The sequence below is a fragment of the Simochromis diagramma genome, unplaced genomic scaffold, assembly GCF_900408965.1.
Source record: "Simochromis diagramma unplaced genomic scaffold, fSimDia1.1 OVJJ01000557.1, whole genome shotgun sequence".
NCBI lineage: Eukaryota > Metazoa > Chordata > Actinopteri > Cichliformes > Cichlidae > Simochromis > Simochromis diagramma.
In genome coordinates this window covers 1,827,845-1,848,758 of record NW_024387156.1, presented here as the reverse complement: position 1 = coordinate 1,848,758, position 20,914 = coordinate 1,827,845, and the positions used below count along the sequence as shown (strand labels likewise).

Here is a 20,914-nt window from a genome sequence, read left to right as displayed (position 1 = left end):
CCTGTTCACTGCTGAACAGTTACAGCTTCACAGAAAGAACCTTGAGAGCAAACTGCTGCTGAAGCTTAACCATCACTTCACTGAGTGAAGAAATGGCACATTTTTGCCAAATATGCAGAAATAGATGCACACCCATACAATTTATGGTAAACTGAGCTCCCTTGTATGTACATACGTTGAAGATGCCTCGTTCTAATGTTTTCTCTGAGGCTGCTGTGGCATTTCGAGCAAAAATGAAAATAAAGTTCACAGCATATCTTGTCACTGGAAATTGTTTACACTGTTTATATATTTATATTATTTACTGTAGGCATCGGTGAAAAAAGCTTTGTGAAAAAGTGAAATCTGGAAATTAGAATTGCTGTGCCTTATTTTGTTGATGTTTTTACATTTATTCCTGTTGAAAATACTAAAATCTGTATATTTATTTTTGTTTGTCTGATAGCATTTATTTAAAAAATAAATCAGACATTTCAAACAGTTACTCGCTACTTGAGTAGTCTTTTCACCAAGTACTTTTTTACTCTTGAGTAACTTTTTTGAAGACTACTTTTCACTTTTACTTGAGTAATAATATTTTATGGTCCAGTAATGCTACTCTTACTTGAGTACAATTTTTGGATACTCGACCCACCTCTGGTCTTCAGGCTTAGAAACTTGCGGATAATCTTTGTACACGGACTTCAGAGACACACAGATTCAATGAATAAACGGCACTACGTGGCAGCCTGAAGTTCTCACCCACCAGATGTTTACAGTTGTGACAGCTGCTCACAGCAAAAATGGAGGAAAACCGTTTCCATCAACGCTTCCTGTTGATGCCATTAGGTCAAATAACAACAACGCACCAGCTGATTTACCAAAACATCGCTTTATTGGACTCTTCATTTTAACGTTTGTCACACACACGCAAACCAACACGGCACAAACCAACACACACGCACACTCAAAACAACACAACACAAACCAACACACACACACACACACACACACACACACACACACATTCTGGCTTACTATGGAGGTCAAATGAGACTCATCTAATTTGGCTCCAACAGGCATCCATAGTTGTAGTCCAACAACCCATCCTGTTTGTAGTTTTAAATGAGTGAGACGGGAGCATGGCCTCATGGGAAATAATTTCAGCTCTGGGAAAAATCTGCATATAATGGAAGGAGACAAAAAGACCTGGTTTACAAACTTGGCTATTCCAAGTATAATCCCAGATTAACCAAATATAAAACCTGGGTTGTATCTGTGCTCTGACAGAAAGACTCATTAATTATTCTGACCAGTTTAAAATGTCAAGATTAACTTCACTGAGTCTGAATAACAAAGACTAGTTCTGGCAGAGACTGTGGTTGTTTTTAGGCTTAGACTGAACCCAGGTTTTATTTCTCTCAGAGCTGACATCACTTCCTCCACACAGCTTTAAATCCTCAGTGTCTGATGATCAGCAGTTTGCTGTTGGTGACCTCTGACCTCAGCCGCCTCTAATGAAGGTTACAAGGAGATGTGTCTATTTGTGGCGGCTGCCCCTCCTCTTCATGGCCGCTGTGCACTGAGGGCAGTACCACTTCCCCTTCGGGGCCTCCGTCAGGCCAACACAGCCGTAGTGGAACCACTCGATCGGACACTGAGGACATACACAGACACGGTCAGCACATACACACAGACACCTTTTTCCACGGGTCAGAACCTGAAGGTAAAAGACTCACGTCTGTGTTGTCACAGCCGACCATCTCTCCATATGAAACCTGAAACACAGAAGAGGAGTCACCATCATTCTATGAGGCCTCGTCAGTGATTGGTCCATCAGCAAACCTGATGTGTGCGTGTATGTGTGTGTGTACCTGGTTACAGATGCAGTATCGGGGCTCGTTGGGGTCGTAGGTCCAGTCCACCTGACTGTTGGCCTCGGCTTCGGGCAGCACCGATGCCTGCTGGGAGAGCTCCTGAGCGAGCGCCGATGACGAAGAACAGGACGACAGTGAGGAGGAGGACGACGACGAAGACGACTGATGGTTGGAAGACTTAATGCTGCTCCTGTAAAACAGAAGAAGAGTGAGTGTTTATCCATGCTGAGCGCTGAGGCAAGCAGCCAAGATGGTGGTCTTACTTGGACTTGCGTCCTCGAGAGTCGGAGGTGGTGCTGGGGGTGAGGGTCTGAGTGAGGGTGGAGGCGAGGGCGGAGGAGGAGTATCCGGCAGTGCTGTCCCGGGACAGAGCGAAGTCCCTGCCCAGCTGGAAGTCGTTGTTTTTGATGGCCTCATAGCTCGCTTTGAGGCTGGACGTCCGCCGGCCCTCCTTCATCTGCTCACATAGATACATCAGCAGTAAAACGTTTAGGTCACGCATGCATGCATGTTATACTCTGTATGATACTGTATGTGACAAATAATAAAGCTTGTTTGTTTTGTTTGTTTGTCAGTAACACAGACAAGCACATCCCGTAGCCGGATGTCAGATTTTCTACCATCTTTCAGTCCTTGAACTAACCAAATGTGATTCAAGATGTCTGATTTAAAAATTCTTTGACCTGCTCATCTCAGACTGACAGTTACTTGAAACTTCAGGTTTGAGTTATACCGGAAACCCAACTAACACAGCAAAGCAGCAGAGCTGAGGCACTGATGATGATGAACAGGATGTCTGCAGATGACTTCAGAGGTGATGGAGACGGATCAGCTGCTCATGCTGTGAATGTGTTCTCTGTGGAACAAACGTTTCTGGAAGCTGTCGCTTTTTTCAAAGAACCTTTAAAAGATTTTAACTGATCCAAAACGACAAGTTTGGCCTGCAGGTGTAAACACCTGAGAAACTCCACCCCTTCTCTAACTGGATATTCTCTCACCTGAGCTGTGGCCTGCACCGCCTGGGCGGCAGCCATGGTAATGGCACCGGCTCCAGCTCCAGCTCCGGGCCCTGAGGACAGCGAGCTCAGGTTGTAGGCCATAGGCTGGGAGGAGTTGACGCTGTACGCATTGTTGGTGGACGAAGACGTGCTGTTGGTACGGCAGCCTGCCGAGAACACACAGGTGAGGCAGGCAACACATGGCAGGCGGTCAGAGTGCTCTGGTGAGGGTCGTGGCTCTTACCTGGCGTGTTCTCTTTGGAGGCGTCTGACGTGAGCGTGGACAGCAGAGCTTCAGACTTGAACTTCTTCTCTGGGACGTGTTCTGTGGTGTGGTGGCTCGGAGCACTATATTTTCTCTCTGAGAGCACACAAACGTGCAGTTAGCTGACACTTCCTGTTTCAAACTGAAAACAACACAATACCAACACCATGTCCCGCCCCAAATTCATCTGAGGTTCACACTGCTTCAATCTGACACCATATTTATGTTTGCTGCTGTTACCATGGTGAACCGTGGTGTGGCCAAGAGTGGGTGATTTCAGTCTGTTAAATCAGTGTGGACAACTCAGAGAGGCTCACTGTGCTTATGTCACAGCTTCCGCGTCAACTCAAATGATCCCGAATGACCTCAGCAGGTAAGGTCTAACGAGAACAAGTATCGTGACGCTAAACTTTTAAAAGTTGCTAACAACAGCACGAGGACGAAGCCAGAGAATGAGGTTAGTGTGGTCTAAGACCCAGGTTATCACTGCAGTTCAGGTTAATGCGTGATGTGTGCCATCAGCAACTGGGAACACCTCCCACCTCGTTTACGTCAGCATGACCGCTGCATGTTTCTGTATTCTAACATTTTAACAACTGTTAATCATCCTCAAAAAAATATTTTTATTTCTCATTCTCAGATGAACGACTACACGCCTCTGAAGACGCTTTCAGGGATTCATATGCATGGATTAGGTGGTCAATCAGTATGGATCAGGAAAGATGCAGGCGATGATCCAGACAGCAGACAACAAACAGATCTGGTGTTGCCGTGTACTCACTCTCTGTGGTGGCGTGTGAGTGAACGTGGTGGTTGTTGACAGGCTGAGACGGGCTGTCCATCTCCAACGATCCTGAGCACAGAAAAGTGACAGGAAGTCAGGCACATGTTACAGGAAGTCTAACATTCCCCTGCCGAATACAACCAAAGAGCTACTCACGTCTCTCAAGGATCTCAGTGATGCCAGCGTTGTCAGCCTCCAGCTCCATCTTGAACTTGGCCAGTTCCTGGTCCAGTTTACGCAGGTGTCGGTCCACCTGAGACACAGAGGATCAATGAGGTCAACAACGAAAACCAATTTTAAACCAATCAAGCAACCTTTCTGTGACACATGAATAATCTTTAAGTGTTGGGCTGATGGATGTCTGGATGTGTTAATAATCACACAGATGCCCCCAAAAGTTGATTCTTTTCATCTGGACGTAGCATTTTCAATGGGAGAAATGTTTCGTCACTCATTCAAGTGACTTCTTCAGTCTCAGCTGACTGCAGGTTTCCCCAATCTCATAAACAGTACATTTGCATTATGACTGAAACTAACACCACTGAAGGAACAATGGGCTGGAAGGTCAGTTCCTTGGCCATTAACATGCAAATTCTCATAACCCTTGATCAACATTGACTGATCAAATCTCACAGATGAGTGATCAATCTAACCAATCAGTGATTTATAACTGAAGGGTCTGAGTTTAGCTGGTATCTTTCAGTGATAGTGACCATGCTCTCAGACTGCAGGAAAAGTAACTCCTTGTGCTTTTTTAGTGGCTCTTCAAGGTTCTTTCTGCCATCTAGTGGCGGCTGTGTGGAATAACTGAGGGTTCCTCTGAGATTTCTACACGTTAAAGCCGTTAAAGCCTAAATGTGCACCTTTACCATTCTGTGATCACCTGAGTGACACCTGAAGGAAACCTTTACTCACCAGGTCATAGATCTGATTGGCCAGCTGGACTTTCTCATCTGCATCTTCCAGAGCTTTGTAGTAATCCTAAGAACACACACAGGTTTAACCCAAGAACCCAAGACACACACACACACAAAAACAAGAAGAATCCGCCACCTCTGACCTTTTTAATGACCTCCATCTGCTCCTCTCTCCACTCTGGTTTGTTCTTCTTGGCGTTGACGAAGAACTCGATGACCTTCTGCTCCAGCTGATCCGTGGCATCTGAAGGAACAAACAGGAAAGGACGTGAGAAAACGCAGCACTCAGCATTTTACCATCACGTGTGCAAAGTCTGACTGCGGCCCTCCCTCAGGTGTTTCCTCTCTGTTGGTGAACTGCAGACTTATTCTGAGCCTGGGGATCACCTTTGGACTGCAGTTCTAATGAAATCAGAGCTGAGGACTCACCTGGTCCACACTAACCTGAGTGTGACTCCCTCAGGTGATTTGTTTTTGAGTGTTTCCTGCCAGCTGAAACCTGCAGCAGTGAGTGTGCCATGTGTGGATAATATTTGTTAGATTTTGTTGATTAGTGATTGGATACGCTCTGCATTATAAATAGTTTGATTAAAACTTTATTTCCCCAGCTCTCACTCAGTGAGTGCTCCTGTTATGTCACGGATCTGTGCCTCTGAACCAATGTGACTAAAGCTGAAGTGGTTTCATCATCTATTTTCAGCAACAAAAACATAGTATTCCAGAAACATGCTTTGCTAATTCCAATCAGCGCATCCAACAGTACCTGCCCGAAACCGGAAGTGGCGTCATCTTCGCAGAAAATGTAGTTTTTTCCTATAGAATACGCTGGTGGTTTTTAAGATTCATTTTTAAGTTTATGGCTTTCTGTACAGTTTCTGGGATGCTTAGAACTCAAATTACACTGCTGGAAATAGTTCATGCTGTTTTTTGCAAATTTGCATTACAATATTTATTTTCATTTTTCCTACAGTATATAAAAATTTGTGTATGTCAAAAATAAAACTATGAATACACTCAAAATAGATTTCCTGTGGTTGGAACCTATTTTGCGCAACTTTTTTGCATTTACAGTTTTGAGGGATATACCCCTGAAATTTCTCTAACTAGAAATATGTGTAAAAAACAAACAAAAAACAATGTTACATTTTTTTTTGGTAGTTTATTGCACTTTTTTTGCAATTCATGTAGTTACTATAGCAAATTGAAATACTCCCAAAAAAATATCACTACACCACCTAAAAATATATAGATAAGCCCTGGTGGACTTGGTTCTATGGTAGGTCTTAAAGGGTTAATATCCTGAGGTTTAAACAGATAGAAAAATGACAGCAAAGTGTCCAGCAATACTGGCCCTGTATTTATTTGGTATCAGATCAATACTTAAATCTGCAGTATCACACAGCACTAGCGCCCAGCACAGGCTCATTCAGAGTATCCCTAACACTGATTTATTATTACACCTTTCAGAGTCGCGTTTATACCATTGTTACAACATTGTTCTTTTTCTGGCTGCACACACAAGCGTTTAGAAAGTGGTTTAATTTATCTAACTCTAAGTCCAATTAAATTTGTGTCAGTGATTGAAACAAAATATTTTAGAGGAAATGATTACTATTTTAATAATCCTTCATTTTAAATTTCAGTTCAAAATTATTTAGTTTGTTCAGCAACTTCATAATTTATCAAAACATTTTACTAAAACCTTTTTTTAAATTTAAACTTAAAAAAAAATACAGATATTTACAGAAATCCTATTAAATAATCTCAGTTTAGACCAAAGAAAACTGATTATTTTTTATTTATAATGTGCTAAAATGGTGATTAGGACCTCCTGTGAGCGTCTAACAGCGATAATCATTTTAAAGTTGCTTTATTAGCAACTTGACTTTTAATGTGCATGAATGTGAACTTTCGGATCGGCAGTAATAAAGGGGAGGGGGCCCTGTGGGTGGATGTGACCCTGCAGGTGGTTGCTGCGATGCAGTATCGTGCTGGTATCTACTGGGTTTCAGCCGCCTCTGCTAACATGTGCTAATTAAGTAAGCGCCATTGGGCGGTCATCAGCGCCGGGACGCGGCTCTGTTGCTTGGACAGTCCCAGCAGGGCTGCCGCTATGTGTGCATGCCGCAGCGCGCGTTTCCCCGGTGTGCGGCGCCGTTGGCGGCGGGGCTGTACGTACTCTGAACCTGCAGGTCCATCTCCCTCATTTCCGTAAACCTGTCGCGGAGATCCATGGGTAGCTGCTCGATCACTGCCAGGAGAAGAAAAGGCGGTTACCTGCTAGCACGGCTAGGCTAACTGCCGGAGCCGACCTGGCCGGAAAATAACACCTATTTAACGCGCAGCAGAGCCCTATAACACCGCTGCCGCTTCGGTGCAGTCCCATACTCACTCTCCAGGTAGTCCTCCAGGTACAACATCGTGTTTAATTTAAGGTGTCAGTCGTTTTCGCCGACAATTCTCTGCTTTCAATATGGCGCCGCCTGCCAACGTCTGCTCAGAAAAAAATACCCAGAAAAAAGGAGGTCACGGATGCTGACGCAAACGTCTGCCCGCGCTCTGATTGGTTCACATACAGGCAGGCGTTGACAGGACAGATGCATCATGGGAATTGTATTTATATTTACACTTCTTTACGTCTTTTATGCACTATAGCAATCCTTTATTTATTTATTTGAAAATAAAAAGCAAGAGGGGTGTTTTTCTCAAGCCTTGTAAAATATTTCATTTCGACTGCACATTTACACAAAGCTTTTGGACATTTTTTTACCTGAAAAATTGCATTAATGACCAGCTGAAAATTATATTTACTTTTCTACAAGAATATGTGGACAGAAACAACTAAAGAGATTAAGAATATATCCATCTCACCATTTCTGTTCAGATATGTTTGCTAATGTATTAAATATTAGATTTGTGCGTTGTGGTACTAATTTAACACATTTAAAGTATGTGGACAAACAATATAAGCTGTGTGGTAACTTCTGTCCACATACGCTTGTGTTTTCACACATGTTCAGCTGTTAATTAAACATATCCCACTTCCAGTACTGCTCATGAACCGAGCAGTGATTCTATTTTAATGATCATATATTAATTATAAGGTCTTATCAGTGATTTTAATAACTGTAAAATGAGTGCACGTGTTAGTCTATATACTTTGGGGTATATATATTGTTTTAGATTAGTGTTATAAGAACCATCCATTTACCATTTAGATAGCCAGTCACATGCGTTCACATTATTTTGATTACAAGTGTGAGCAGAAAAACAAACAAGCAGCCTAAATGGCCAAAATTATGTAGACACAAACGACATGTCTTACTGTGTTTCCGTGGAAGTTTATGTCCACATTCTTTTGTCATACATTTTTCTTTCTACGAGTTTATGTTCAGTGTCCGGCAGTCCCGTGTGTAACATAATAATATATGTGCAAATAGTCAGAAAGTATGTGGAAAATAATTACAAGGTAGCCTAAAGTAAGTTTCCACATAATTTAGGGACAAAAAGTGCTACTGCAAAGAGTTTATGACCAGAACTATGTGGACAAACACTCCAAGCGCTGTGTGTGTTTCCTGCAGCTTCATCCTCTCAATCTCGGCCTGCTGACCCCACGGTTGTGCGGCTGGAGGCGGACACATTCCTCTGTCCTCCCCCCGGACGCTGTGAGAGAGGAGGCGGAGCTGCTGCTGCTTTAATTAGTGAAGAAGGAGCAGCAGGAGGAGCAGAGGAGCGGACGGTTCGGATTGTTACGCAGCAGACTGACGGAGCTGTGTGTGCGTGTGTGTATTCGTGTATCCGGTGACAGTCTGGAGGTGTACGGACAGCGTTGACCGGTTCGGAGCGTGCGCAGTGAGGACCACCTGCTGCTGGTCACCGAGCGGGCCAGGGCGCGCGGGGACGGAATGCGGGTTTCACGCACGGAGCACGCGCAGTTCCTGAGCGCTCCGTGCTGTGTGCGTGCAGCGAGCATGTTGCCATGGTGCCCCGGGCTCAGATGAGCGGCACGCGGAGGAGCTCCGGTCGGGATGGCTCGCGAGGACGCGGTGAGGTGTCTGCGCTGCCTGCTGTACGCGCTCAACCTGCTGTTCTGGGTGAGAGGAGCGGGCACGCGCACGACTACAAGAGTGTAATTGCCCTTTAATGATCAGCGTGTTTGAGTCATTATACTAAAGCAGTCAAACAATGCAGTATTTTACTGTAGTAACTGTAGGTACTATGTCTAGTGGTAGTTCTTTGTATGAAGTACTGTGTTTAGTGATAGTTCTGTGTACAGAATATTGTGTTTAGTGGTAGTTCTGTGTACAGAGTACTGTGTTTAGTGGTAGTTCTGTGTACAGAATATTGTGTTTAGTGGTAGTTCTGTGTACAGGGACAGGCGGCGCTGGGGTGAAGCAGGCCGGGTGTTCCTCGCTGCCTGCTTCACATTCTCAGATGTTATTATAGGCAGCAGAAACATATCCATGTGTTTATTTCTGTGTGTCCAGCTGATGTCAGCATGTGTGCTGGGAGTGGCGGTGTGGATCCGTGACTCTCTCAACACCGTCCTCACCCTGACGGCCCACACCAGGTGAGTCTGACCTGGCAGCTCAGGTATCAGAGCCAACCAGGTGACAGCACCTGAAAGTTTTAATCATCTTTATCTGACACACCTTGTCTCTGATAGATGATCCAGATGTGAACTAAACAGCTGCTTTGTGAAGCTCGGAGCATGGAGGCTAATTCGTGTGTGTGTGTGTGTGTGTGTGTATGCAGGTTGGAGGAAGCTGCCGTCCTCACGTACTCTCCAGCTGTTCACCCCGTCATTGTTGCCGTATGCTGCTTTCTCATCATCGTGGCAATGGTGGGGTACTGCGGCACGCTCAGGTGTGACCTGCTGCTGCTCTCCTGGGTACGAATGCTCACATCACACACTTCAGACAGGATTTTTACTTTAACCAAAGGCGACATTTATCTCAGATTTTACAATCAGAAGCAGGAAGTCCATGTCCTGGATTCAGCTGACATTTAACAAGAAACAGTCTCTGAGTGCTCTGACACATTTGGAAAAGCACAGATGAAGTCTCTGTTTTGAGTCAGCCACCAGAGGAAACATTTTTAGCTGCTCTGACTGTTGGTCAGTGTGTTACCTGTATGTTAGCATGACTGTTGGTCAGTGTGTGTTAGCTGTGACAGGTCTACACTGAGACTGATATCATGACACAAGCACCCGCGGCTCCCACCTTCCTGTGGCGGGGTTAAGGTTCAGTGGCATTTTGTGTACACAGTGACGTGGGAACATCAGAAACCTGGAGCTGATGTCTCTGAACCTGACGAGCCCTATGAGCACTGAGGCAGACTCACCTGAGCTTCATCATAGTGACACACTCCTCAGGTAGACTGATCTCTTATCAACTGGTTCTGCTGCAGCCTATCAGAGCATCATCTGCTCACCAGCTGCTAAACAAGGTGAAGAGGTCAGCCTCCACCTCCACACGCTCCACCCGCCTCACACACCTCCATATGGGAGGATTGAGCTCAGTCCAGAGTCCACCACTGTCAGCAGGTGTGCAGGTGTATGATGTCTCACACACACAGCCTACTCTGGACTCTCAGGTAGAGCCCACAGAGGTCACACTGTCCACCTAACTGTGTGTTTGAGCTACACCACCTGTTTTCTGTGTTCTGATTAGGCGGGGCCAGGTGTTGGGTGCCCCATTGTTCCCAACAGGTGATAAGATTGTCTCCGAAAGATGAGCTGCTGAGAGAAGCTTCAGTCTGCTACAAGGACTGCCCCAGGGCATGATGGGAACCCGCTCAGCCAGTTCCAACACACACACACACCTCAGTTAGCTGTGAGATTACATAACAGTAGAAGTGTCTCATGTTTGTGAGTGAGTAGGTTATTCAGGTGGACAAGGAGATAAAACCAGCTTCAGACATCACACATTACTGTGCTGCTCAGGGTTAAGAGCTGCAGACACCTCGGGGCTGTCACTGAGGGAGAGGACGAGGTCAGCTTCATGCCTTTTTGACAGAAAGGTTTTAGGTTGATTATCAGACTAAACTCATCTCCGCCTGTGTTTCAGTACTTCGGCAGTCTGTTGGTGATCTTCTGTGTGGAGCTGGCCAGTGCTGTGTGGACCTACGAGGAGGTGAGAACATTGAAGCTTTGAATCCCTGAACATGTCATGTAGTCAGACGTGAATGTGTTTAACCAACAAACCATCAGAGCAGGTAAAATTCTAATCGTGTTTCATAACTGAGCCTCTGTTCATGTGAAATTCTGCAGCTTTTTCTCACTGACTGATCGTGATGGTAACGAGTTTGTCAGTACGAAGTTACAGCGGTGTCGCACACATGCAAGTGTTTCTGTCCTAAACGGATCATTTCTCGCCTCATGCACCGGCTGGACTCCAGGCTTGTCTCTAATAATAATCAGGAATCTCAGACTTGTCCGGCTCCTCTTTCAGCGCTGCCGCGACACGCCCGTCACCTCACACCCACCTGCAAAGTACTCAAATACATCTACTCCAGTACTGCAGGGTACATTACCTGCAGTAGTTTGTAGTTTCAGTGAGTGTCAGACTCACGCTAACGATAACAAAATAAATATTGGAGGCTTGCTCCTCTGGGAGAGCTCAGAGAGCCTCGAGTAGTGCTTTCTGACTCATTTCTTACAGCCTGAGCTTTTCCTGCTGATTTCTCAAAGTTCTCAAAGTTTCAGGTGATCTCCAAACATTTTCAAATGAGCCAATCAGATTTTAGGGGTGACAGAATATGTTCTTTCGTTTTTTGTTTATAAAGTTTCATTTTGAATGCTGTCTTTGAAGCACAGCAGTTTGAGCCTGGCTTTGAACTCTGACCTCAGGCTCAGTTTATCTCTGCATCAGCTGCCTGCAGGGGGTTGTGGGTATTGTAGTAGTGAAGGTTTTTCTTTTTTCTTTATCAGTCAAGCAGACACTCACACATGGACCTCAGGTTGGTCCCTGTTTGGGGGGTTGCAGTAAAAACCTGAAGTCCTGAGTGTGTGAGGCCTCGGGCTCACTGTAGTGTGTTTTGGGTTTGTCATGTGGAAAGTGGCTGGAATTTTTGCAGTAGAGAGGAGGAGGAAGGTAAAATCAGAACGAAACAAAAGCCAAAACAGTGCAGAAGAACTGGACAAAGGACACGAGTAGACTGAGATGATAAATACTGGAGGTAATGAGGTCAGCAGAAGGAACAGCTGGCAGTAATCACCGGACGAGGCAGGGGAAGTAAATACAAAGCACAGCTGACAACAGACTACCAAAGATAAAATGAGTAAACAGGCGACAGACTCACACATACAAAAGTGAAATAGCTCAGACAGCGGGGTACACATAGGAATAAACTACACAACAACCAGTGTTGGGAAGGTTACATGTAAAATGTATTCCAGTACAAATGACAGAATATAGGCCCAAAATGTAGCTTGTAACGTATTTTGTTAAGTTACTCAATGTAACGTATTCTGAATACCTTAGATTACTTGATATATTGTGATGCTTTTTAAAACTACATGAATGTACTGTTGCTGTGTGATTTATTACTATTACTGAAGGCTACTCGCCACTGAGCTAACATTCTTAGCTGGTGTTAGCTGAGATTCGTTCATAGACTGCAGACTGTTAGACTTGATGGATAGCATTAGCAACCTGGTAGCTGCAAATAATCATGTGCAGTTCTGAAAGCAATACCAACTAGATTTTTAAATCTTAGTATAAAATGAGTAACAGTAGGGTGGAGATTAGATAAGGCTGCACTTTTTGCAGGGATCTCGTGTAGAAAACTATTTCTGTATGACTATGTTTTCTTTCCGTCTGCTTTCAGAACTGCACATGATTATTAGCATCTAGCAAGTTGTAATGCAGCCTTCAGTAAATTAATAAATCACACAGCAATAGTGCATCGAAGATACTGAAGTGGCGCATAACCCAGGTAGCTACCGCATCTAAAACAAGATAGTTGCAGTAGGCTAAGGTTAGTTTTTAAAAAAAAAAAACTTACTTCCGGATGTTTCTTTAGGTTGGAGGCGGAGTCTTTTCACACTGAGAGTCACTTGGTTGCTGGCAAATAGAGTTTGCATTGCACGGTCAGATTTCGCCCATCCCTTTCTTCTTTAAATGTGACGTGGTGTCGGAATTTCAAAGTAAGAAATGCATTCTGCCCATGCACTGCTGGCTCTGTTTGTGTAAGTGACACCACTAACATTAACAGGACGCTTACATTAGAGCCTCTTAGAGCCTCCTTTCCTGCAATGCGTTTAATTACCAAAATTAGAGAGTGGATAAAGAGGGGATAGCCTAACATATGAAACAACGTAACTGTATTCTAATCATTACCTATATAAACGGTAACTGTAATGGAATACAGTTACTCATATTTTGTATTTTGATATGTAACACCAGTACAGGCATTCCGATACACCCCAACACTGACAACAACCAAACTCTAGCTTGCTCAGCACAGCGGTGAACCACACTGATCCAACTGACAACCAACAGAACATTAAATACTGTTTCAAAGACCACCACAAAGCCTGGGTCCAAACCCAGAATGACCAGCTAACATATGTTCATATGTTATGAAAGGAGCGTGATGGAGAATACACCGCAGCTCTGTTTCCTTCATCATGACCCTCAAAAACCTGAACTTCAGTTTCCTGTTTTTGACCAATCAGGAGCCACGGCTGTGTGACTCATGTTTCTCCATGGGGAACAAGCTGTAATGTTTCCAGCAGTGAGCTACACCCGTTTAAGATCTTATTTTTACTTTTGTTTCACTGTAATTGACATGGTGTGTGTGTATGCGTGTGTGTGTGCATGTGTGTGTGTGTAGCCCTCAGTGCAGCGCTCTGACATGATCAGCCTGAAGTCTCGAATGCCAAACTACGGTCTGCAGCGTTACCAGTGGCTCACACACACCTGGAACAGCTTTCAGACTGAGGTAACACACACACACACACACACACACACACACACACACACACACACACACACACACACACACACACACGGTGTGGTCAGGTGACCTGTGTACTGACAGATGTTTCTTCACCTGGCCTCAGTTTAAATGCTGCGGCGTCATCTACTTCACTGATTGGCTGGAGATGACTGAGATGGAGTGGCCACCTGACTCCTGCTGCTCCAATCAGTATCCAGGCTGCGCTCGCCATGCCCACTACCACGACCTTAGCGACCTCCACCAAGAGGTGAGCCACAGCAGCTTCTCACTGGACAGAAACATCAGAGGACACGCCCTCTGATGACCCAGCTGCTCTTAAATCCTCCTCCTCTTACATGTGTGTTGTGTGTTTGTTTTAGGGCTGTGGTCCAAAGATCTACACCTTCATCCGTGGGACGAAGCAGTTGCAGGTGTTGCGTTTCCTGGGCGTGTCCATCGGTGTGGCTCAGATCATCGCCATGGCGCTCACTCTCACACTCCTCTGGGCGCTTTATTATGGACGGAAGTCTCCAGAGCCGGACATGCCCACACTGCCGCCACCAGATGACCCCGACCCTGACACAGCAGCACATGCAGCCTCGGCGGACGCTTTAAAGTCGGGCTGCAGCCGCTCAAATAAAGGCTGCACCAACATGGCTGCCACCACACCGAAACAGCAGTTTGAGATGGAGCGACTTCACGCGGCCGCCTAAAAAGCTTCGTCCGGCTTGTCCAACACCAGACAACCTTTACTCAGTGAGAACACGAGCACCGGCAGCTTCAGAGCAAAGCCACACCCCCCGATGACCTCCTGACATCGCTGCAGCTCCGATCATCGCAGAACAAAATGCGTGTCAGCGCGTGCCTGTAGCTGATAGAGAGGACGCATCATCAGTTTTATGTTAAAATTTAAGTCCTGAAGTTAAACTCTGGACTTCCTGTTTAAATAAGGCAGGTCATGTGCTTTTTCTACAGGAAAACAGGAAAATAATCTTTTATTTTTACAGTCTTGCTCTATCACATCCTCTAAACCGCACCACTGGATTATTGTTGATATCAGATGTACATGTGTGCAGCCTCTCAGCTTCCAGTTGGTCAGAGTGAAGGCGTTCCCACTCTTACAGTCTGACAGCTGATCTGATGGTGATGGGTGTAGCTGCTGCTCTGTTCGTGCTTCTCTCTGTGAACTGTGAGTCATCTGAAGAACAGACTGTAAACTGAGGATGGACAGAATGGTGGCTTACTGCAGGTCTGGAGGAGACAAGTGAGACAGGTGAGGAAGAGAGGAGGCTGTTCCTGTCAGACATCGTGAACTCTAAAGGAGCTGATTTTGTTCTTCAGGATGATGAAGTCAGAGAACATGTTAGAGAACAGACTTCCTCCTGTTTGGACTCCCCGCCTCTAATGAGACCAAACATATGGACACAGCCGGCTGGAGACGGACTCCAGATATTTTCCTGACAGCTGTGTCAGGAGCTACTGGAACATTAGATGACTTTTGAATTGGATTATTTATGGAGCTCTCTGAGAGACTGTACACCCACAGGAAGTGTGAGAGTCTGTGCATGGTGTTGGATATTTATTGTTTGTTATTACAGCGTTTTCACTGGAATAAAACGAAATATTAAAGCTGTTTGAGACGGACGGCTTCTCCTCTGCACTTTAATGGCTCCTTACTGTAACAGCTGGGACTAAAGTGACCTCCCTGCTTTGTTCTGATACTCATGTGAGGGCATCTGTGGACGACCCAACTCTCACAAACTGTTTGCTGTGATGATATTTCAGATTATTGAGATGGGGCGATGTGGGAGGAGCTTCTGGATTTGGAGTGAAACCTGTGACATTCCTGCAGCTGCTGGGAGAAAGCGGAGACGGTAACACGGATACAGGGCGTCAGCTGCTTGCAGTGAAAAGCTCTCCAAATCCAGCGAGCATGAAATCCTACCTCTACTACCACTGTACGCTTTATTAATAGGTCGCTGAGTCTCGGTGCTCCGGCCTCAACTCTCCAGCGCTGTTTCATTCAGGCTGCCAGCGTCTGTGAGGGCAGACCGGCTCACTTTACTCGCCACGTCTATTTTTATATCACACGGCTTATCGTACACTCATCTGATCATTGTGTAGTTTCACAGCATTTCACGTATTGCACAGTCCTCTGAGACTGTCTGTGATCGAACACCGCTCTCAGATCAAAACCACGTCAAACTCGTGTTTCCTTGTGTTTGATGAGTCGTGTGATTCAGCGTGCGACAAACTGAACTTCATCTTTGTCTGAGCTTTTTACTCACAAACCTACACACCTGAACCCAAGCCTCTCCCTTCAAACAGAGACAAGCCCGGCTCATAAATCATTCTGTCTGTCCTGTGGCCCTGAGAAATAATCTGTGGGTTATATTCAGTGTGTTTCACAACCTGCTGTGAGGCTGTGGATAGGCTAGCATTTGTGTCAGTGTGGTCACATGACCAAGTGTGAAAGGCACATCTGGAGAGCTGTTCCTTTCACACTTAGTCATGTGACCACACTGACATGCTGGCCATGACCATGGAGCTCTTCATATCTGGAGCTTGAGTCAGCACATTTATGGACATATGACAGCAGAAACATCCCGACCCCACACAGGGGTTGCTCTGAGGGGCAGGCAGTACTGTCAGCAGTGCAGTGTGAAGACTCAGAAATGCGTCAGTTCCTGTTTTAAACCGTACACGTGCACACACGCATCACTCAGTGTTTGTATAAAAGAACACGCTCACAGAGACGTCCGTCATCTTTTATCATTTTCTGTGTTTAGTCCTCAGTGAAGAGATCCTCTAGGTGTTCAGGCCAAAAGAGTCTCCCAGCATCCTGAGTACATTTTTAAAGGTTCCAGGGGCACCACGGGATGCATAGCAATATCTGCTCTTATTTTAGATTCTATGTTTAGTTTAATATTGGGCCATGTGCCACCTGTGCGTAAGAGAGTTTTGTGATTTTCAATATTACTGAATAAACAACTGGTTGGTCTGAACCTCAGGAAGCCTCCAGCTGCTGCTGGCTATCACAGTAACGACTGACTGTGAGTTCCAGGGGAACAGGATCTGCTGCGGTGGAGCAGCTGATGCTCATAGAGGAGCAGTTGTTCCAGTGGTGGCTGGTTTGCAGCTGCAGACAGTCTGAAGCTGGTATAAAAGTGATGTGGTGCTGAATCCAACCATCACCTGCTCTGTACCTGTCCATCGCACACACACCTGTTTAACCTGCACTCATCTGCCTTGTATAGTCATGGTTACTTTGAATAACACTAAATTATGTTTCATTTTTTTTAAGATGTTCCATATTAAGAATGGAACTCTGGCAGCACATCATTTATTATTGAAACATAATTCAGGTGTGACGCAGTAACTCAGCTCAGCTTCAGATGTAGAACAGAGGCAGTGGAAACACTGGGACTCAGAGGCCAGGCCCTGAAGTCTAACACAGTGTGCGTGGTAGGATCGGATAGTTACACTTCCAGCACTGATGTTACTGATATGGCAGAAACAGGATGTCACAGAAATGACCTTTCCCAGCTGTCCATGTTTGGGAGTCGTTCCCAGACCTCCCACAGCTGGACATATTCTGGATTCCTGCTCTCTGACTCTGCATGGGAGTACAGTGTCACATGATCTCTGGAGCCATGTGTTTACATACAGTCTGTATGCAGCGCTCACACTGTTAGTGTTCGTGCTTCATTTATATATTTATTCAACCCCAGTTCCAAACAGCTGGGATGCTGTCTGTTTGTATTTCTGTCTAAATCATAAATACAAATAGAATGTGATGGTTTTCAAACCTCATGAGCTCATTTTATTCACAACACAGAAACATCACACGTTTAAACTGAGAAAAGGAACCATTTTAATTAAAATATTAGCTTGTGTAGAATCTCATGGCAGTGAAGTAGGACGGGTCTATGTTTCCTCTCTAACATCAGTCTGTGATGGTTTGTCAGCTGAGGAGAGCACCTCTTCTGGTCTGATGGAGCCTTTCCAGATGTGCCAGCTGCCAGCCTCATAGGCACTGATGATGGAGCCATGATGGTGCACACATGAACCTGCATGTGTGGAAGGCACGGTGAACTGAGTTGCACAAGGAGATTTCTCCAGATGATCTGAATCTTGTGATGTTGTCATGTAGTGTTGTTGAGGATGTTCACAGTGAGAAACATTATTCTGAAAATGTTCCATAGATTTTTTCGTACATGTGTGAACCTCTGCCTCTCCAAAATGCCCTTTAGACTGAGTCATGTTACAGACCTGCTGCCAACTAACCTGATTAGTTACGCAATGTTCCTCCAGCATTTTTCAGTATCCACCTTTTTCAGTTTAAACATTTATTTAATGTTTAAATATATTTTCTATGTTCTGGAGTGAATACAAATTGAGTTTGAGATTTGCAAATAATTTTACGGTTTCTTTAGGTTCAGTTTGAAGCATCAACTCTAATTTGCACAGATAATAAGTTCATGTATGTGATGCTGATGGTTTCTGCAGACAGAAGCTGAGTGACTGATGATGTGCATGAGAGAACATAAAAGCTTTGCTCAGTAGAAGATGTGTTGTATGAATCTGATAATATTTATTCTTCAGAGATCTTCTGCAGGCTTCAGGCTGCAGACAGAAACATGATTCAGCTGCTTCTCTGTAACTTTCCAACATGGTGTTTCTCTCTGACTCCCAGCGGGGTAAACAAAGGTCTCCAGCACAACCAGAAAACTCATTTGTTGATGCTGGGAGGAAGTAAAGCCTGGACAGCTTCCTGCTCTCTGTGTCTTCCTCTCTATTCTCCTGTGGGTTGTGCACAAACTCAGATTTCTAAATTAGGACAAACTACTGTCACCACACTGATGTGTGAGTGACCTTCTGCAGCAGCCGGCCCTCTTACTTCAGAAGTGCCCTGCTTCCTCTCAGAGATACTCTGGATTTCTCTCTGAACACTCACAGCTGTAAACACACCCACATCCACAGCTGATCTCTGTAAACACCTCTGCAAATATGCAACGAACACCTTCACCACACGGTGGCAGCGTCTTACTAGAAAGGTTCAATGTGATGACCAGCATTACATTCTGGTCTGTAGATCTGAAATGACTGCAGACTTCTAAAGTTTCTGTGTTAGTTTTTAAAGCTGCAGTCTGAGCGCTTTCAGCTGCTAAAATTAATCAGGTATGTATTCCAGGAACATCATGTCTGTACAGATGTTCATCTAACACTAATATAACAATAATGTTAGCGTGCCTCAGGGCAGGCTGGAGGCTTCCTGAGTCACAGCACAGTCGTGTGGTTAAGTGTGGGATTACATGAGTGCTGCCCACGCCTATTAACATACATAAAGTCAACCATTTCTTTACATTCTGTTAATTTTACAAAGTTTTAAACTCTTTAGAAAGTAAAAGTTCTTCATGAAAACACTGAAGTCCTGCATTTAAAACCCAGGTCACTGCTGTCCTCCAGCTACACTCTGAAGACGGTTTGTCTGTGGATGGATGGATAAAGTGCTCACCTTTTGTGGTCGTTTCTTCTTGGCTCGCTGGTTCTGGTGGTAGATTCGGCTAAATTTGACAGGGACCGGCATGCCACTTAGAGAGCAGATGGAGCTGAAGATCTTCCCCATAATGGTCTTTGGTACCATGTCGCCATATCTGAGAGAGCAGAGAGCCAGAGGTCAGCCTGGCTGTGATATATGTGCTGATATAACATGGATAAAAAAGAGCAGACAGAACAGTCTGTGATTCGTGTTCTTTAGTGAATCGTCCACACAGAGCTACAAAGTTTAGTTCGAGTGTGTTTCACTATCAAACATGTTACTTTATACCACACACACTAATGTTGGAGCATTTCTCATGTGGACCCACTTTATAAACAAGTTTGAATCCTTTGGTTCTGACTCTGGGTGGCGTGGTGGTGCAGCGGCAAGCACTGTCCCTTCACAGTAAGAAGGTCCTGGTTTGAATCCAACGGTTGGTTGGTTTTTGTCTCAAGTCTCTGTTGGTTCTCTCCAGCAAGCATTTATCATTTCTAGGCTGGACTACTGTAATTTGTTATTATCAGGATGTCCAAGTTAATCCAAAATACTGCAGCAAGAGTACTGACAGGTACTAGAAAGAGAGAGCATTCCTGTACAGAGGAACTGTGATTAGTTAAACAACCAAGCAAAGACTAAAAACAAACAACAGGTGAGCTCATCACCTCCAGGTGTGTGAAACTGAAGGGAGGGAGCCAAGGATAAGTCCTGCATGTGAAAGACAAGGCCAGGTTAATTCACACACACAAAACTCATTCACATGAGTGATAAGAATATACAGGATGATTGTATTGGAGGCTGAGCTGTAGTCCACAAAGAGCATTCGTACGTAGCTCTGTCGCTGTTCCAGGTGGCTCAGCACAGCGTGGACGGCTATGGGGATGGCATCGAGGTTTGGGGGCAGGTAGTTCTTGATGTGCTGAAGGACTAGTCTATCTGAAGTTGAAGATTCTGGTGAAGATGAGGGTGAGCTGGTGGGCACATGCTCTTAGCACCTTGCCAGGTACTCTGTCTGGACCGGCAGCCTTTCTGGGGTTCACTGCTAGGAACAGGCGTCTGATATTGTGTTCTTTTACAGTGAGTGGAGCGATGCAGGAACCGGGTCAGGATGAGGATGAGGACAGGAGCAGGGTTGGAGCAGATGAAGGCTGCTGCTGTGGTATTTGAAAGCGGGTGAACAAGCAATTTATTTCCTCTGCCAGCTGCACACTCACGTTTTCTGCTTTCACAGCGCATGAAGAAATGAAGAAATACCGCTTCAGATGAGAGCCACAAAAAAACCACTAAAAATGAATATATGAATGTATGAATATAACATAACCAGGAACTTTTTACACATTTTGTCACCTTACAACCACAAACTAAAATGTTTTTAATTGAGATTTTCTGTGATAGACCAACACAAAGTAGAACATATTTGTGAAGTGGTATGAAAGTGATCCACGGTTTTCAAAATTTTAAGCAAATAAAAAACTAAAAAGTGTGGTGTGCATTTGTTTTCAGCCCCCCTGCGTCAATACTTTTTAGAGCCACCTTTTGCTGTAATTACAGCTGCAAGTCTTCTGGGGTGTGTCTCTACCAGCTTTGCACATCTAGAGACGGAAATTTTTGC

The 20,914-nt window shown here is 44.9% G+C and overlaps 2 protein-coding genes across 4 annotated transcripts; one reads left to right on the top strand and one right to left on the bottom strand.

The window, feature by feature from the left end:
• Positions 1-852: 852 nt before the first annotated feature.
• Positions 853-7,348, bottom strand: ing3 (inhibitor of growth family, member 3). 2 transcript variants are annotated; one of them, XM_040048313.1, is made up of 12 exons: positions 7,213-7,348; positions 7,000-7,071; positions 4,964-5,064; positions 4,819-4,884; positions 4,060-4,156; positions 3,901-3,972; positions 3,099-3,215; positions 2,855-3,021; positions 2,120-2,313; positions 1,854-2,046; positions 1,719-1,757; positions 853-1,636 (listed from the first exon to the last, which is right to left on the bottom strand). In XM_040048313.1, exons 1-12 carry the CDS (start codon positions 7,238-7,240, stop codon positions 1,520-1,522), a joined length of 1,263 nt encoding a protein of 420 aa, XP_039904247.1. In that variant the 5' UTR covers positions 7,241-7,348; the 3' UTR covers positions 853-1,519. The 2 variants fall into 2 exon arrangements, with proteins under 2 accessions (XP_039904247.1, XP_039904248.1); XM_040048314.1 differs by lacking the exon at positions 7,000-7,071 and having other exon boundaries at positions 7,213-7,341.
• Positions 7,349-7,697: 349 nt separating this feature from the next.
• Positions 7,698-20,914, top strand: tspan12 (tetraspanin 12). Of its 2 annotated transcripts, none has more exons than XM_040048316.1 (7): positions 7,698-8,949; positions 9,308-9,390; positions 9,576-9,711; positions 10,889-10,954; positions 13,659-13,766; positions 13,888-14,031; positions 14,144-20,914. In XM_040048316.1, the coding sequence occupies exons 1-7, from the start codon at positions 8,800-8,802 to the stop codon at positions 14,474-14,476; spliced, it is 1,020 nt and encodes a 339-aa protein (XP_039904250.1). In that variant the 5' UTR covers positions 7,698-8,799; the 3' UTR covers positions 14,477-20,914. The 2 variants fall into 2 exon arrangements, with proteins under 2 accessions (XP_039904250.1, XP_039904251.1); XM_040048317.1 differs by having other exon boundaries at positions 7,705-8,914.

What these genes read in the sequence shown, in the direction of transcription:
- tspan12 (XM_040048316.1), top strand. Translation starts at nt 8,800, where the DNA reads ATGGTGCCCCGGGCTCAGATGAGCGGCACGCGGAGGAGCTCCGGTCGG. An exon ending in ACCTGCTGCTGCTCTCCTGG is followed by an intron (nt 9,712 to 10,888) that starts GTACGAATGCTC and finishes CCTGTGTTTCAG; the next exon opens with TACTTCGGCAGTCTGTTGGT. An exon ending in CTGTGTGGACCTACGAGGAG is followed by an intron (nt 10,955 to 13,658) that starts GTGAGAACATTG and finishes GTGTGTGTGTAG; the next exon opens with CCCTCAGTGCAGCGCTCTGA.
- ing3 (XM_040048313.1), bottom strand. Translation starts at nt 7,240, where the DNA reads ATGTTGTACCTGGAGGACTACCTGGAGA. An exon ending in CCAATCAGATCTATGACCTG is followed by an intron (nt 4,157 to 4,818) that starts GTGAGTAAAGGT and finishes TCTGTGTCTCAG; the next exon opens with GTGGACCGACACCTGCGTAA. An exon ending in TCGGCTGTGACAACACAGAC is followed by an intron (nt 1,637 to 1,718) that starts GTGAGTCTTTTA and finishes GTATGTCCTCAG; the next exon opens with TGTCCGATCGAGTGGTTCCA.